The 14,521-nt window shown below is 46.7% G+C and overlaps 1 protein-coding gene across 1 annotated transcript in view; it reads right to left on the reverse strand.

The window, feature by feature from the left end:
- Trpm8 (transient receptor potential cation channel subfamily M member 8) overlaps positions 1–11,688 on the reverse strand; it is a 69,642-nt gene extending 57,954 nt beyond the window's left edge. The window contains exons 1-5 of the mRNA XM_070021119.1: positions 11,572–11,688; positions 9,263–9,336; positions 6,071–6,227; positions 4,864–5,041; positions 2,477–2,649 (exon numbers count right to left, since the gene is read on the reverse strand). Coding sequence (XP_069877220.1) covers positions 2,477–2,649; positions 4,864–5,041; positions 6,071–6,227; positions 9,263–9,336; positions 11,572–11,688 — 699 coding nt within the window. The remainder of the gene's footprint in view (positions 1–2,476; positions 2,650–4,863; positions 5,042–6,070; positions 6,228–9,262; positions 9,337–11,571) is intronic.
- Positions 11,689–14,521: the final 2,833 nt, after the last annotated feature.

Genomic DNA, 14,521 nt, shown 5'->3' on the forward strand with positions numbered 1-14,521 from the left:
TCTACTCATATTTTCTAGTTCTTGAATCAACTTTGGAGAAGTTTAGCTTTATAGAAAAATTTTACTTTTCATGAGAGTTTCAGAATTCTTGGTATGTCATGATGTGTCACATCCTCAGAGTATCTTTTCAAGATTACATTTAATTTCTCAGGTCTATGTATTCCTTAATTGTTAAAGCTATTTCAAAGAACAAAAAGGTAATTTCTAGTCTTTTCTGGTTAAACATTTTTTCCTGCTTTCCTTGAGTTGTGCCAGTGGCATTACTTTCTAAATTAATTTATTTGGAAATTACAGTGTCCAAAGGACCATGAGACATGACTCTGCCACTGACTACATTGTGAGTTCAGGGATTTTCTTAATTCTCCATACCTCAGTTTCCTCAACTCTAATGAGAATATAATTGCAGTACCTACCTGATGGGCTGCTGTGAAGATGAAATGAATCAGTATGTGTAAAACACTTTAAATACAGCCTGTTGTGTAGTGTTGTCAAATAAGCTTCAGCTCCTATAATGATGATTACTGAACTATTTATTTTTTACTAATGAAGATTATAGGGCACGAATTTCATTCCTGAGTGTAGCTTTGTCCACACTGGAAAACTGATAACTCTGTTTTCATTAACAATGCTTTCTAAGTGCTTTCTAAGCAACATCATATTCTTGAAATTGCACTATTGACCTAACATTTATTTGCCACATGGTTAGTTGGTCCTTTCTTAATTTCCAGGGGGTTAGCGCTTTCTGTTATTTTACATATTTTTTACATAAATATTTTACATATTTATTCTGAATTTTACTTACACAGAATAAGTACTCAGGAAAATATTGCTACAATTCAAGGTTCTACTGTGTACGTGTGTGTGTGTGTGTGTGTGTGTGTGTGTGTGTGTGTGTGTGTGTGTGTGTGTGTGTGTGTATGGTACGTGCTAGTACTAGGGCTTGAACTCAGGTCCTTGAGCTTTTATTTGCTCAAGTCTGGTTCTCTACCTATTGACCAAAGTTCCACTTCTGTCTCTTCGCTGGTTAACTGGAGATAAGAGTGTCACAGACTTTCCTGCCTGGGCTGACTTTACACTGTGATTCTCAGCTCTCAGCCTCTTGAGATCTCAGCTAGGGTTACAGGTATGAGCCTCTGGAGCCCAGCTTCAAGAAAGTTTTACTTTATGGGTGGTTTTATGGTTTTGTGGTGTATCTGCCATAATGGAATGAACTCTAAGCTGACTCCATATTTGTTTTTTGTTTTTGTTTTTATTTTTTTGGTCGGTCCTGGGGCTTGAACTCTGGGCCTGGGTGTTGTCCCTCAGCTCTTCAGCTCAAGGCTAGCACTCTACCACTTGAGCCACAGTGCCACTTCCTGACTCCATATTTGTAACAAACAAGGCCAATAGTGAAAGCAATGCTGGGTGGTGTTCTGCCCTGCCCAGCCTGCCACTGCCCTCCACATCCTGATTCAGGTCACTCACCTTTGAAGTTAGCATTTGATATGCGACCACTTTGCCATTCTTTATCAAGCACTTGATAATAGTAATAAAAGCACAATTAGATAAAACTATCCCATCCTAATGCAAAGTTATTTTTTAACTCAGAGAAATGAACAGACTCATGAGGAAGCCCCCGTGTGGCTCCGGAAGGCCAGTCTCCTCTCTCCTCATCATCCTGCCTCTTTGAAGCCATCAAGAAATGCCTTCTGCTCTCTGCTTCCCCTTAGAAGTCTCAAACACGGTACCATAGACAAGAAAGTAAAATTTAAAGCCGCCATAACAAACCTCACACTCCTTAAAATTTACTGTCTAGACATTTATGGAGCCCAGACAGAAGGAAGTGTAGGTTCCATTTGGATTTCTCAACATCCAGATTTCCTGAGCCAAGTCTTCTGAGCAGAGAACACTTGTTGTTTTCTACCTTGTAATTTTATTTTTTATTCATTTATTTAGAGCCAGTACTGGCACTTGAACTCAAGGGCCTTGCTCTCTTAGTTAGCTTTTTTACTCACAGCTGGTTGCTCTACCACTTGAGCCATGCCTCCCCTTCTACCTTGTATTTTAAACATGAAATACACATTCATTGCTATATACGTTCACAGGAAATGTTCAGTGGGGTAGACCTCACAGCCTTCCTAATCCCAAACAACAAACAATAAGTGGCCATCAATCTGAATTGCGATGAGCGAGGTACAGCAATAAAGGATGAGCCCAGCATTTCAGTTCTTCCAGGATACATTCAGGTTATGATTACAAAGAATGAAGAACCTGGATGTAACATGAGATTGCTGGAAACAGATGTTAATGCAGAAAACGCATCTATCACTAGTCCCTTCCTTAAGAGTTTTGAGTACCTAGTTGTCAGTGCCTGAGCTCCAAAAGCTGTTGTTGAATGGCAGGCTTCACCAGGAGCTGGCTACATCACAGAGCCCACCCCCTGCCTTGGTCTTTCTCCCACAAGCCCTGGCAGGTCTCCTTCCCCTGTCTCCCGTACCTCATCATCGCAATTCCTGATGAGCGTGTCACGGTTGGAGACCATGCCCCAAGCTGCGATGCCGATGGCTGTGATATTCTCTTCAGAATTCCTGCTGATGGTGTTGTCTCTCACTACCTCCCCGATGTACTTCATCAGGCCATAGTGAGTACCTCCAGTGAGGATCCAGGCACCTTGGGTGAACAGAGAATGCCAATGGGTGATGAGTCATATTTCCATCCTGTGCTTACAGATTCCCTAGAGAAGCCCTGCTGTCTGTGAGACTCAGGGCACACTGCATGGGCTGCCATGCTGTGGGATAGCCTCGCCACCACTGCAAGGCAAGGAAGGTCCTCCAGTGTCCAACAATGAGCATGACAGAAAACACCGGTCCCAGACCCCAGTCTAGACCTCAGCTTCTTGAGGGGGTGAGACCAGCAAATCTGTTCCGGTACTCAGTGTCTAAGGGAGTTGTTGTAAGGACGGTGAACACCTGACCACGAGAGCCGGTCAGTGCAGCTCCAACAGTGGTCCACTGACTCCACGTCAGTCAGGGAAGAGTGAATGATCCTCAAATGGCCCTGCTGCCAGTAATTTTGTTTTGCTTTATTATTGCATTAAATGTTTGGGCTTTTTAAGGATTTATATTTGGCAATATTCTCAGTGCAAAAAAGAAAGGATTTTAGGCTTTGGGCCATTTGCACAAAATCAAAGTATTATAATATCTGTAATCATATTATTTAGCATAGACTCTACTGTGATATATTGCCCATGCAAGAACTATCACAATTGTCTTCAGACATGAAGGAGAAGCTTAGGGAGCTCCTTCATCAAAGATCTTCCAGTAATTAAGATGAACTGCAAAAAAGACCCTTGGAGATTTCATGCCCACTTCCTCCAGCCAGTTTTCACAAGGTCTACATCTCTCCCATCCCTCCCCCTTTAAAATGAGGGAACCAGAAATGATTAACACCAAAAACTAGGAGACAAGTACCTTCCTGATCTGGTCCAAGGCCCTGAGTTTAAGCCTCAGTATTAACAATATGCACACACATGTATGTGCACCATGGACACACACTTCTGGGCAATCTAAATGAAATCTTCCTCACTGATATAAGTAGAAGAAGAGAGCATTCTTCCTGGCCAGTGACTTTGTTGTTTCCTTCTGCTAGCATGGAAAACGATTCTGTGCACAAAATAGGCACTGTTGAATGAATGACTATCAGGTGTTCAGAATTTAGCAGTGAGGAACAAAATTATGCCATTTCTTAAAATAACTACCCACAGTAACCCTTCCTCCGGTTGAAGCTGAAAATAGTACAGGAGGGGAAGGTTCAGTGTCTTCTACATCGTAAACAAGATGTTTCCTTTCTTCTGTCAGTCAACTCATCTTTGTAAAAGGAAGTTTCCACAACTCAGATGAATGGAATCTAATTATGAGAAAACACTAGTCAAGCCTAAATTGAAGGACAATCTACCAAGCTGCTGACAGTTGCTCTTTATGCAGTGATGGAGGCAAGAAAAGGCTAAGATCCTGTGCTGAGGGGAACACACACACACACACACACACACACACACACACACACACACACACACACACACACACACACACACACACACACACACACACACACACACACACACACACGGCAAATGGGTTTGGAATCCAAATGCAGAAAAATGAATTTGCTCTAAAGAAAATTGGGTTAAGTGCCTCAGGCTGGAAACTTTTGCTAGGAAGTATAAAAATAATCTGCTTTTAGGAGAAGCACACTGACAAACCTGGGTGACAGGATACCTATGACTTATTCTCAAAACCTATAATCCTTAGATATTTATGAAACAAGAAAGACAAATATTAAGTCTGGGAGAAACACACATTATATATTATTCCTACCCCTACCCCTTCAGTACACTTGAAAAATTTCAAAATAAAAATGTTAAGAATAAAAAAACTAAGCTGCCTATTTCAAATCATCAATAAAGGCTTTTATCTCAGTCACTCAAATGGTTCCTATGCTCTGTCTTGAATATATATCTATGTATGTATATATGTCAGTGATATTAAAAAGTAACAGTCCAATAAAATTTTCCATTTCGACTCAGCAGAATGCTTCTGAGTAACACTTTATGTGTGTAAATAAATGAACATCATAAACCTTAGCAACTTGCTTAAAAGTGAAAATAAAATGACCTAAAGCAGCCCCTGAATGCTGACATGAAGAGCTACTTTGAAAAACCATCTTTCCAGACTGCTTTGACTGTCCAAGCGTTTAAGGCTATTTGAGACTATAAAAGAATGGACAATGTCACACGGTTCTAGAAGGACCCTGACCCGCAGTTGGGAAATTTGTGGGAATTCTGCCTCCAGCTCCACAGCAACCGAGTTGTACTGCGCAGGCGCACACCTTTGGACTGGGCAATGTAGATCAGCCGGCTGAAGATCTTGCGCATGCGCGGCTTCAGGGCGAAGTTCTTGGCGCCTCCGGTCACGGAAATGACCAAGTTGGGTGTTTTGAGGTGCCAGTGCTGGGTCAGCAGCTCGTAGAGGGTTTCTGCGTCTGTGTCGCAGGACAAACGGATATACTGTGGGGGGGATGGGGACAACGTTAGGACCCTGTTGGGAGACCCATGGGAGCAGGGCAGGGCCCTGCGGAGGAGGGCGGAGCACCGGGCCGGATGACCCGGGCCAGGGGGCTGGGGAGGACGGCAGCACCGGTCGGGATGACCCGGGCCAGGGGCTGGGGAGGACGGCAGCACCGGGCCGGATGACCCGGGCCAGGGGGCTGGGGAGGACGGCAGCACCGGGCGGGATGACCGGGGCCAGGGGGCTGGGGAGGACGGCAGCACCGGGCGGGATGACCCGGGCCAGGGGGCTGGGGGGGCCCCTGCTGCCCCGGGGGATCGGGGGTGTCCTGGAAGGACATGGCTTTACTTTCAGGTGCCTGCCTCCCCCCGCAGCAGAGCTGGGCCAAGGCAGGAGGCAAGAGATGGCGCTGCCCCCATCGCAGGGCAGAGGCCTGCAGAGGGGCGGCCCGGGGATGACCGGGAGGCCTGGGGATGACCTGGAGGCCCGGAGATGACCAGGACGCGGCCCGGGGATGACCTGGAGGCCCAGAGATGACCAGGACGTGGCCCGGGGATGAGCCGGGCCCTGCTTCCCACCGGCCCAGCCGGGGTACGAGCTGTCCCTGAGACAGAGCATCAGAAGGCTTGGGAAGGCTCAGGTTCTGATCATCGCACGCCTCCCACACAGCTTGCAAGGGTACCTTGTTCGGGGCTGTGTGTGTTATCAGGAACACCACACACCACAGAACGGAAGAGTCCACCGGGCCTCTTGTAGTAGTGAGCTTCAACATGGATACTACAGGGACCCCAGGGGTAATCCTGCCCTTACCTATTGGGTTTTTCCAGTTGAACGGCACAACCTAGTCACTAACTTCCCACTTGGACAAGATTTCTCTTCATCTGCAACCATTTCTAGTAGCTGCCTCCCATCTCTCCCACCCCCACCCTAATAGACAACATAAAGGTAACTCAAAGGAGTCCAAGTTGTGTTTTAACAAATAAAGGACCCAAGTAAAAAAAAAAAAAAAAAAAACATCATTTATTTACCTTTCCTTTCTTTCCCAGCGTCTCAAACTGAATATCGCCAAAGGCATCTGTTGGAAACTCCTTGGTGTGTTTCTTGTAATTCCATTTATCATTGTCGTTAATCTGGGTGCCTTCCACGTGTTGGCTTTGGGTATAGCCACATTTGCACACGTTCTCCCTGAGCCAGACAATAGTGACAGGAAGGAACAGATTTCACTCAAATTGATTAAATAGTTTATCACATTTCTTGGAATATGATAACTTACATAAACACATTAAATTCTACTTCCATGTCTTGTTTTCATATTTATCTTCCTCATCTCACTAGGTTGTCTAGAAACTACTGTGGTGTTTTATTCCTGAATCTGCACATCCATAAGCTGGTGGTGTGCTGGGGGCAGGCAGAGGAAGAAAGGAAAACCCTCTCCGTTCAAAAGTCCATAGTCTGTTCTGGGACTGGAATTCAGAAATCTGGGAACCATGTAGCTAGCTTCTCACATAGGCCCTAACACACAGGGTCCCTATGACTGACCCCAGTCCCATTCCTTCTGTTTCCCAGGTAGTGAGGCCCTTCCAAAGATTGATGAGCAAATTTCCTGTGAGCTCTACTCACAGGAGAGACACAGACCCTTGGGCAGAAGTCTAGAGTGTTACAGAATTTCAAGAGACCATCCTTTTCTCTACTGGACATTAGCTATTTGGGAGACTTTCAATGATCTGAACTATACAAGGACAAAGTGTTACAATAATTCACCACTAGTTCTTCCCATTAAAAACACAATAGAACTGAATGTAATTGCCCATTAGATGACACACAGGAATGAAGGGAAATTGGAAGGACATTAAAAAAAAAAACTATGTGGTAAATGGTAAATAAATCCTCTTCCTCTCTCCCTTCCACAACACACTATAGTCATTCAACAAATATTGATGGAAAATCCACTCTGACACCTAGCATGAGCTCTACAACAGCCCGAGACAAGCCAGATATGACTCCTGCTCTCAAGTTTCTCCACCTCTCCTGGGAACAGGGAAGTGTAAACCTGGCAAAGAGCACTGAGGAACAGACAAGACACCTTTATTTGTCTGACATGATCCCTGTCCTCTCAGGCTGGCTGTGAGGATAGGAAATGGTGTAGTGTCCAGGGGACCTGGTGCATGGTGACCTTCAGCTGATGGTGGTACGTGAACATCAAACCAAAAAGAAGCAAATGTGCAATAAATAACGATAATAACAATAACAACAACAAATAATAATCTACAAAGTCATTCCAGGATCATTTGTTCCAGAACCAGCTGGTTCTCTAGATATGAGCAATAGCAACAACAACAACAAAAGATGGGTCTCTGCCTGCAACAAACCACAGAGCTCAGCCCAGTTCACACCCCCGCCCCACTGCCGCCTGCTTATGCTGCACACCCTTAGACATTACATTGATGGCCCTAAAGTCTCTCTACATGCGGAGCCAAATAAAGATGTAGATGCTGAAGAAATCTTAAGTGTTCATCTGGCTAAACTCTCTACATCCCCTGTCCCACTGTCTCTGGCATATAAGGATATTCAAAAAATATCCTCTGGGGGCTGGGAAGGTGGCTCAGTGGTAGAGTGCTTGCCTTGCATGCCTGAGGCCCTGGGTTCAATTCCTCAGCACCACATAAGCAAAAAGAAAAAAAGTCAGAAGTGGCGCTGTGGCTCAGATGGTAGAGTGCTAACCTTGAGCTGAAGAGCTGAGGGACAGTGCCCAGGCCCAGAGTTCAGGCCCCACGACCGGGCCCAAAAAAAAAAAAAAAAAAGAAAGAAAATATCCTCTGAAGCTGGGTGTCGGTGGCTCTCCTGTAATCCTAACTACTCAGGAGGCTGAGATCTGAGGATCATGCTTCAAAACCAGCCCAGGCTGGAAAATCCATGAGACTCTTATCTCTAATTAACCACCAAAAAACCAGAAGTGGCTCAGGGGCTCAAGTGATAAAAGCACTAGCCTTGAGCTAAAGAGCTCAGGGACAGAGCCCAGGCCCAGAGTTCAAATGCCATGACCGACCAAAAAAAAAAAAAAGCCACTCAACAAAGAATATTTATAGTATTAGAAATCAAGTGTATAAAGTCCTACTATATAGCACATGCTCAGAAAATATGAGCTGGATAAACCAATAAATTGTGTTTTTGTGAGTCAAATGGATAGATGAACAGAAAAATATTTCCGTGAAATGTTCAGGGATGAAGGAGCTGACTCACACAGTTCATGCCCTGTCAGCATGGCCCAGTGACAGATGGAGAGCTGTGACTTTTTCTAATGCTCATTGTCTAGCTCACACTGAGTTAAGAAACATCTGTTGAGAACCTTGGAAGCTCTGGAGAATTGCATAGGTATTTTATGTGCTGCTTCATTAGCCCATCCTTAACCCAGAAGGAATATTTTTGCTACGTTTTTAGGACAAGAAAATTCAATTCAGGAAAAGGAATAACTGGTTCAAGGTCATTCAGCAAGGAGACAGCCCCAGCATGGCTGGAATCAGAGCTGGTTCTAAAGCTCCTTTCCATTCTGCAATCCCTGCTCTCTTCACTCCCTGGATGCAACAGAAGCTCAACCCTTTAAACACTACCGCAGCAACTTCCAGTCCCTTCCTAGAGACACTCTTTTCTTCATCACCCACACGGAATAAAGAGATAAGACAGAGGATTGTAAGAAGACCAGGAGTCAGGATTATTTTGACTCCATCCAGGTCCGTCTTCTACAAGAACAGCCAGCAGGATCCACTCACTCACCCAGTCACATTCGTTGAGTATCTCCTGTGTGTCAGATGTGTAACCCAACCTCCATGTTCCCACACAAGACACACAGCCAATGAATGGCCAATTAAAAGAGAAGGCCCAAAGACCCAGTGAGGAAGAAGAGGCCCAGAAGAGCCAGTGATTTGCTTATGTGCCACATGCTTGGCATTGCCTAGCTACTACTAGAAAGCTTCATTCATTACTAAAGTCATCAAGCCAGCGCCCAGACTGATGGACTGATGGCTGAACCAACTCTGCCATATTGCCAGAGCTAAAAGTATACAGGAAATGACATAGCCAGGGAACAATGACCAGCCATTTGCCGAGTCTGTCTGGACGACATACCATTTCTGGGAAAGATGACAACAGCTTTTATAATGAGCATGTCTATGTGTCACAATGATGACTTACGTTTAAACGCAAAAGCCAAAACGGTAGCTTACGTGGCCTTGGAATCTTTGGTGAAGAAGACACATTCCCGTTTCTTAAAATTTGCTTGAATGAAATTGACCAAGTCCTTTGGGGAGAGAGCATGGTAACACATTACTCGCTTATTCTCATCTCCTGTTGATTTCAGGAAACAGCAAGTATATCCTAACCCTGCTGCAAAGGTTGACGTTATTTAGTGGTGCTCATAACATCCTGTTCCTCTTTATACCTTTAGTGTACATGACTTTTTAAAATAGGTGTACATTTAAATTGTATAACTAAGTGCGAGTTTATGCAAGAGCTACATAGAGTTATCTTGTTCATCAATGGCATTACACACATGCATTTTTCTGACTCTAAATCCAACAGGGAGAAGATAGATGTCAGAGAATATAACACACTATTTGTATATTTTTATAATTATAAGACATTACAAAGACACTTTTCATAGTTGCATTTATCTCATCAACAGCAAAGTAGTTGGGCACCTCTAGGAACTTACTTTGATGATCGAAGCCTTTCTAAACCACAAACTTCCCTTAAATAAGGAGATGTCCCCAGAGCCCCTGCCATCCACACACGCAGGCTGTCCAAGGCCTGACCTAGGCTGTATTGTGCTTCCATTCTGTAAATCCAGTGGCTGGGGCTTTGTTTGGTTTGTTTGCTTTTGCATCCTTGGTTTTTTGTTTGTTTGTTTGTTTGTTTGTTTTTGTCGGTTGTGGGGCCTGAACTCTGGGCCTGGGCACTGTCCCTCAGCTCTTCAGCTCAAGGCTAGCGCTCTACCACTTGAGCCACAGGGCCACTTCTGGCTTTTTCTGCTGAGGTACTGAGGAATCGAACCCAGGGCCTCATGCATGCAAGACAAGCACTCTACCATTGATCCACCTTCCCAGCCCGCTTCCTTGGCTTTTAAAAACGTGGATTTTAGCTTATTTATGAAGAACCGTGCCATTAACTATGTGAAATCCTAAGAAAGGCCATTTCTTTACAAAGCTGTACAGTGCCAGCCTTTGAGCCTCTGCTAGAAAAGTAGAATCAAGCCTCGGATAATGGCTGCTTAATTGTCTCCTCTGGTATTCTAGACAGCCTACAGTGCTGTCGTGCCTGTGGGACAATGTGCACCCCTGCTCCGTGGCCCCCAGCAGTCCCCCTGCTCTGCCACAGCTGCATTTAATGAGCTACTGTGCAGCGGCATCTTTCCAGATTGGGAGAGCTGATTTTTAAAATGGTACCAAGTACAACAATAAGAGAATTCTGCTGTTCTCTGGGGAGCCGTTTTTACCTGATAATTTGTGTGTGTGTGTGTGTGTGTGTGTGTGTGTGCGCGCGCGTGCACGCACACATGCATGTGAGCTTCTTACAGTTCAGTGGTACAGCACAAAGTAACCCACCAATCAGATCAAAATTCTGACATGGTCAGCACCAATCTCTGCACGCTGCATTCCAGTTCCTTCCCCAGCCTTCCCATTCTTTGCAAAGCTAGCTGTTTTCCTGACTCTGTGTGTGTGTGCGTGTGTGCGCGTGCGTGTGTGTGCACCATTTCTGAGGCTTGAACTCAGAGCTGTCCCTGAGCTCCTTTGTACACAAGGCTAGTGCTCTACCACTTGAGCCACAGTTCCACTTCAGGCAATTTTTTTTTACTAGTTTATTGGAGGTAGGAGCCTCATGGACTTTCCTGCCCAGGCTGGCTTTGAACCATGATCCTCAGGTCTCAGCCTCCTGAGTAGCTAGGATTACAGACATGAGCCACCAGTGTTTAGCATCTTTCCTGACTTTTAACCCTATAGTCAGAGAGACCCAGATGTCACTCTGAAGCATTGTCTTGATTCCATGACTAGTGATTCAATTCTCTGAAACGTTTATCAGCAAAGGAACGAGATAAGGACTTATTAAGAAACAGAAATGAGGGGCTGGGAAGGCGGCTCACTGGTAGAGTGCTTGCCTCGCATGCATGAGGCCCTGAGTTCGATTTCTCAGCACCACATAAGCAGAAAAAGCCGGAAACGGCACTGTGGCTCAAGTGGTAGAGCACTAGTCTTGAGATGAAGAGCTGAGGGACAGCGCCCAGGCCCAGAGTGCAGGCCCCACAACCAACAAAAAAAGAAAAAGAAAAGAAAAGAAACAGAAATGAATTGCCTGCCATAGAAATGCTTGGAAACAACATGGAAATGGAAGGATTCTTTGTTGGACAAAAACAAAAGCCACAAAACAAAATGCTACGCAGAATAAGGAGGCATTAGCTTTTCAAAGAAGGCAGATGGGCCAGAAAAAATGATCCTAACTGCAAAGTGTCTGTGTCCAGTGGCAGACACGCTCAACTTACACTGTCATTGTAGGACACGTCTGTGCTCCGAGATACGCTGGAGTAGAGAGTCCGTGTGCTGCCCAATGCGCCGTTCCTCCGGCTCCTCATGCTGAGCCTGGCTCCCTCGAAAGACATCTTGTCTGAGAAAGGAACTGTGTGTTAGAACCAGCAAAGGGGCGCCCCTCAATGCTCAGCCCCACGCCCCTCCCCAACCTCTCCTCCCTGCCACGCACAGCATCCTCCGGGGTGACCGCACCCCCGCCTCTGGGTCTCTTCTGCCACAGGAACTCACGGTACTTTGTGTTAAGAAAATGGAGGAGAAAGGAAGGAGACAGGCCGGACTCGATCTTCCACAGACGATGACTGTTTATTGAGATAGAGCCTTCCCATGGGCTTGGAGACTGTGTGTAGAGCTGGGACAGGAGCTGGGTCTATAGGAGGTCTGAGCGAGGAGGCAGAGGCTAATGAAAAAGCCACTATGTCAAGGGAAATGGAGGGGGGGGCTTTTCAGTTGGGCCCAAGATGGAATGTTTACAGCCACTAAGAGAGATCGCCCTGCTGGAGTCGGGCAGTCTGCACTCCTCTTTGGTGGCTTGCCTGGTATCTGTATGCACCTGGGAAAACAGGGTGGGAGTCAATCCTTCACTTCGGTGTTCAGCTTCTCTTTCCTGGACCCTCCCAGCTGGATGCGGCCACCCCCCCACGGCCCAGTTCACAGCACCAGAGGATAACTGAGAACTCCACGACACAGACTGTGCCTCCTGCCGGGGGGTCCCGTTGGCTGAGCCCACGAGCTGGGAAGAGCTAGTGTCCCGTATTGACCGGAAATCCTGGCAGGAGAGGGAGAGGAAGCTTAGCTCTGACCCAATCGAGCCAAGGGGCAAAGCAGCCTTGAATGATGGCAACTCTACAGCGGGTGTGCGGGTCAGGGAGCTGTGAGCAGAGCCGCCTGCCAGGGGCCAAAGAGATGGAGATGTCCCTGCCCATCGTCGCCCCCTCACTCCTCCATGCTCCCTTCCCCTCCTGTCTCCCAGACTCAGAGACTCTGCAACTGCCCACAATTTCCATCCAGGCCTTTCCTCGGCCTCAGACTCACCTCCCCCTCCTCCTCCATCACCTCATCCACATTTCCCATAGGTAGCCCAACCAGAGAACCATCCCAGACCAACCCCAAACCCCCCCAGCTCCGTGTGGAGCTCTGTTCCCCAGACCCCTCTTCATCTGTCACCTCCCACAGTCTTTCTTCAGGGAGACAGGTCACCATGCCCAGGCTTCTACCCTGTACCATGCTGTTCCTGTCAGCCCTTGTTTAATGAGCTGCCTGGCCTCTGGGAGCGTGCTGCGTGCACGCCTGTGTCTGTCTTGCTCTCTGCTGGGCAGAGAGGACCTGGAACAGTATGAAATCCATAGGCACATCTACTGGGTAAGTCATTTGTGGGACTCAACACCCCCACTCCCATCCCCCACCACAAACTCTCCTTCCATTTGGAAACCATTTCCACATTGCTTCCTGTGGCTTCTGATGCAGAACTCAATCCCAGGGCCACTCAGGCCCCGCTGGGCTCTGCTGCTGAGCTCTCAGCCCACACCCCAGCCCTCCATCCAGACCAAGCTCCCTGGGCCGGCTCCAAACGCCCCTGAGCCACGGCGTCTGGACATCTAGTTAGAAGCTGCCCAGAAGGAGCGGCCCAAACTGTTTAAAGCCATGCGTGCTTCTTTTACTTCTCTCCCAGGGTATTTCAAAGAGATGCCTGGAGTATTAATTGGTACTTTACATACATTATGGTAAAACCACAGATCAATCTTGCACGGTATTCACCATGACTGCCATACAGCAAATTGCTTCTAAGTAGAGCCCCGGCGGCCAGAGAGTGATTTCATCGCCTCTACTGAACTCTGCCTGTTGCCTTGCAAAGGAAAAAAGTGTACTTTTGCTTTGGAATCACATTTCCACCAAATGAGGGATGGAAAAGCCATGGAAGATACGTGGACAGAAGCCCTGTGCCGACATTTCAAGGCTTCCTAAAGGAAGGTTTTAGTTTCTAATCCATTCTCTGAGGCCAGCTGCTTTTCCAGAGCCCTAGCATTCGTTTAGACACCTTCTATGACAATTACTGCAGGCAGACAGGTGTGTGTGTGTGTGTGTGTGTGTGTGTGTGTGTGTGTGCGTGCGTGCGTGTGTGCGCGCGCGCGCTGGGGCTTAAGCTCAGGGCCAGCACGCTCTCCCTTAGAGCTTTTTCACTCATGGCACTCTACCACATGGGCCAGGCCTCCTCTTCCAGCTTCTTTTTGCTAGCTACATGGAGCTAAGAGTCTCACAAACTTTTCTGCTCAGGCTGGCTTCCACCCTCAATCCTCACATCTCAGCCTCCTGAGTAGCTAGGACTATACGTGTGAGCTACCAGCACCCAGCTGGGTTTAGGATGCTCTAGACACATTCTTTCAACATTCAAGATTCTGGTGTAAAAAAGAAGCCGGACTTTTGGAAGAAGAAATCGAAGACCCAAGGGAAAATATTCTCACTGCAGAGTGAGAAGAGAAGATCCTGAGGGAAGCCTCGGGAAAGGGCGGGTACCCTCAAGGGAGAGGGGAACGGAAAACCCTGGCTAGAAAAAGGAGAAACAGTCAGAGCACACGCTCAGTGTCATGGAAAGAAAAGCAGCATGCCTCCCAGTGTGTGGTCCCTAACCCTCGTGGAAAATGGAAGAGTTCTTGGCTTAGAATCCAAACCCAGCAGACAGAGAAGTGCAAATCTGAACATTAAAAGCACTAACCTCACTTGTAATCAAAATGGCAAGAGTTCCACAGGGAATGACCAAAAGAGAGGATTCCAGTGAGAGAACTGGACATCTGGAAGAGGCTGGCGGCACATCCAAGGAAGTTGTGGGATGGGGGCAACAATTCTTTAGTTATGCAAAACCGTTTGGCAACCAAGTAGCAAGCAAGCTAGGCTCTAGTGACTCACGTG

The sequence above is a fragment of the Dipodomys merriami genome, unplaced genomic scaffold (assembly GCF_024711535.1).
Source record: "Dipodomys merriami isolate MVZ:Mamm:240054 unplaced genomic scaffold, mDipMer1.0.p SCAF_1, whole genome shotgun sequence".
NCBI lineage: Eukaryota > Metazoa > Chordata > Mammalia > Rodentia > Heteromyidae > Dipodomys > Dipodomys merriami.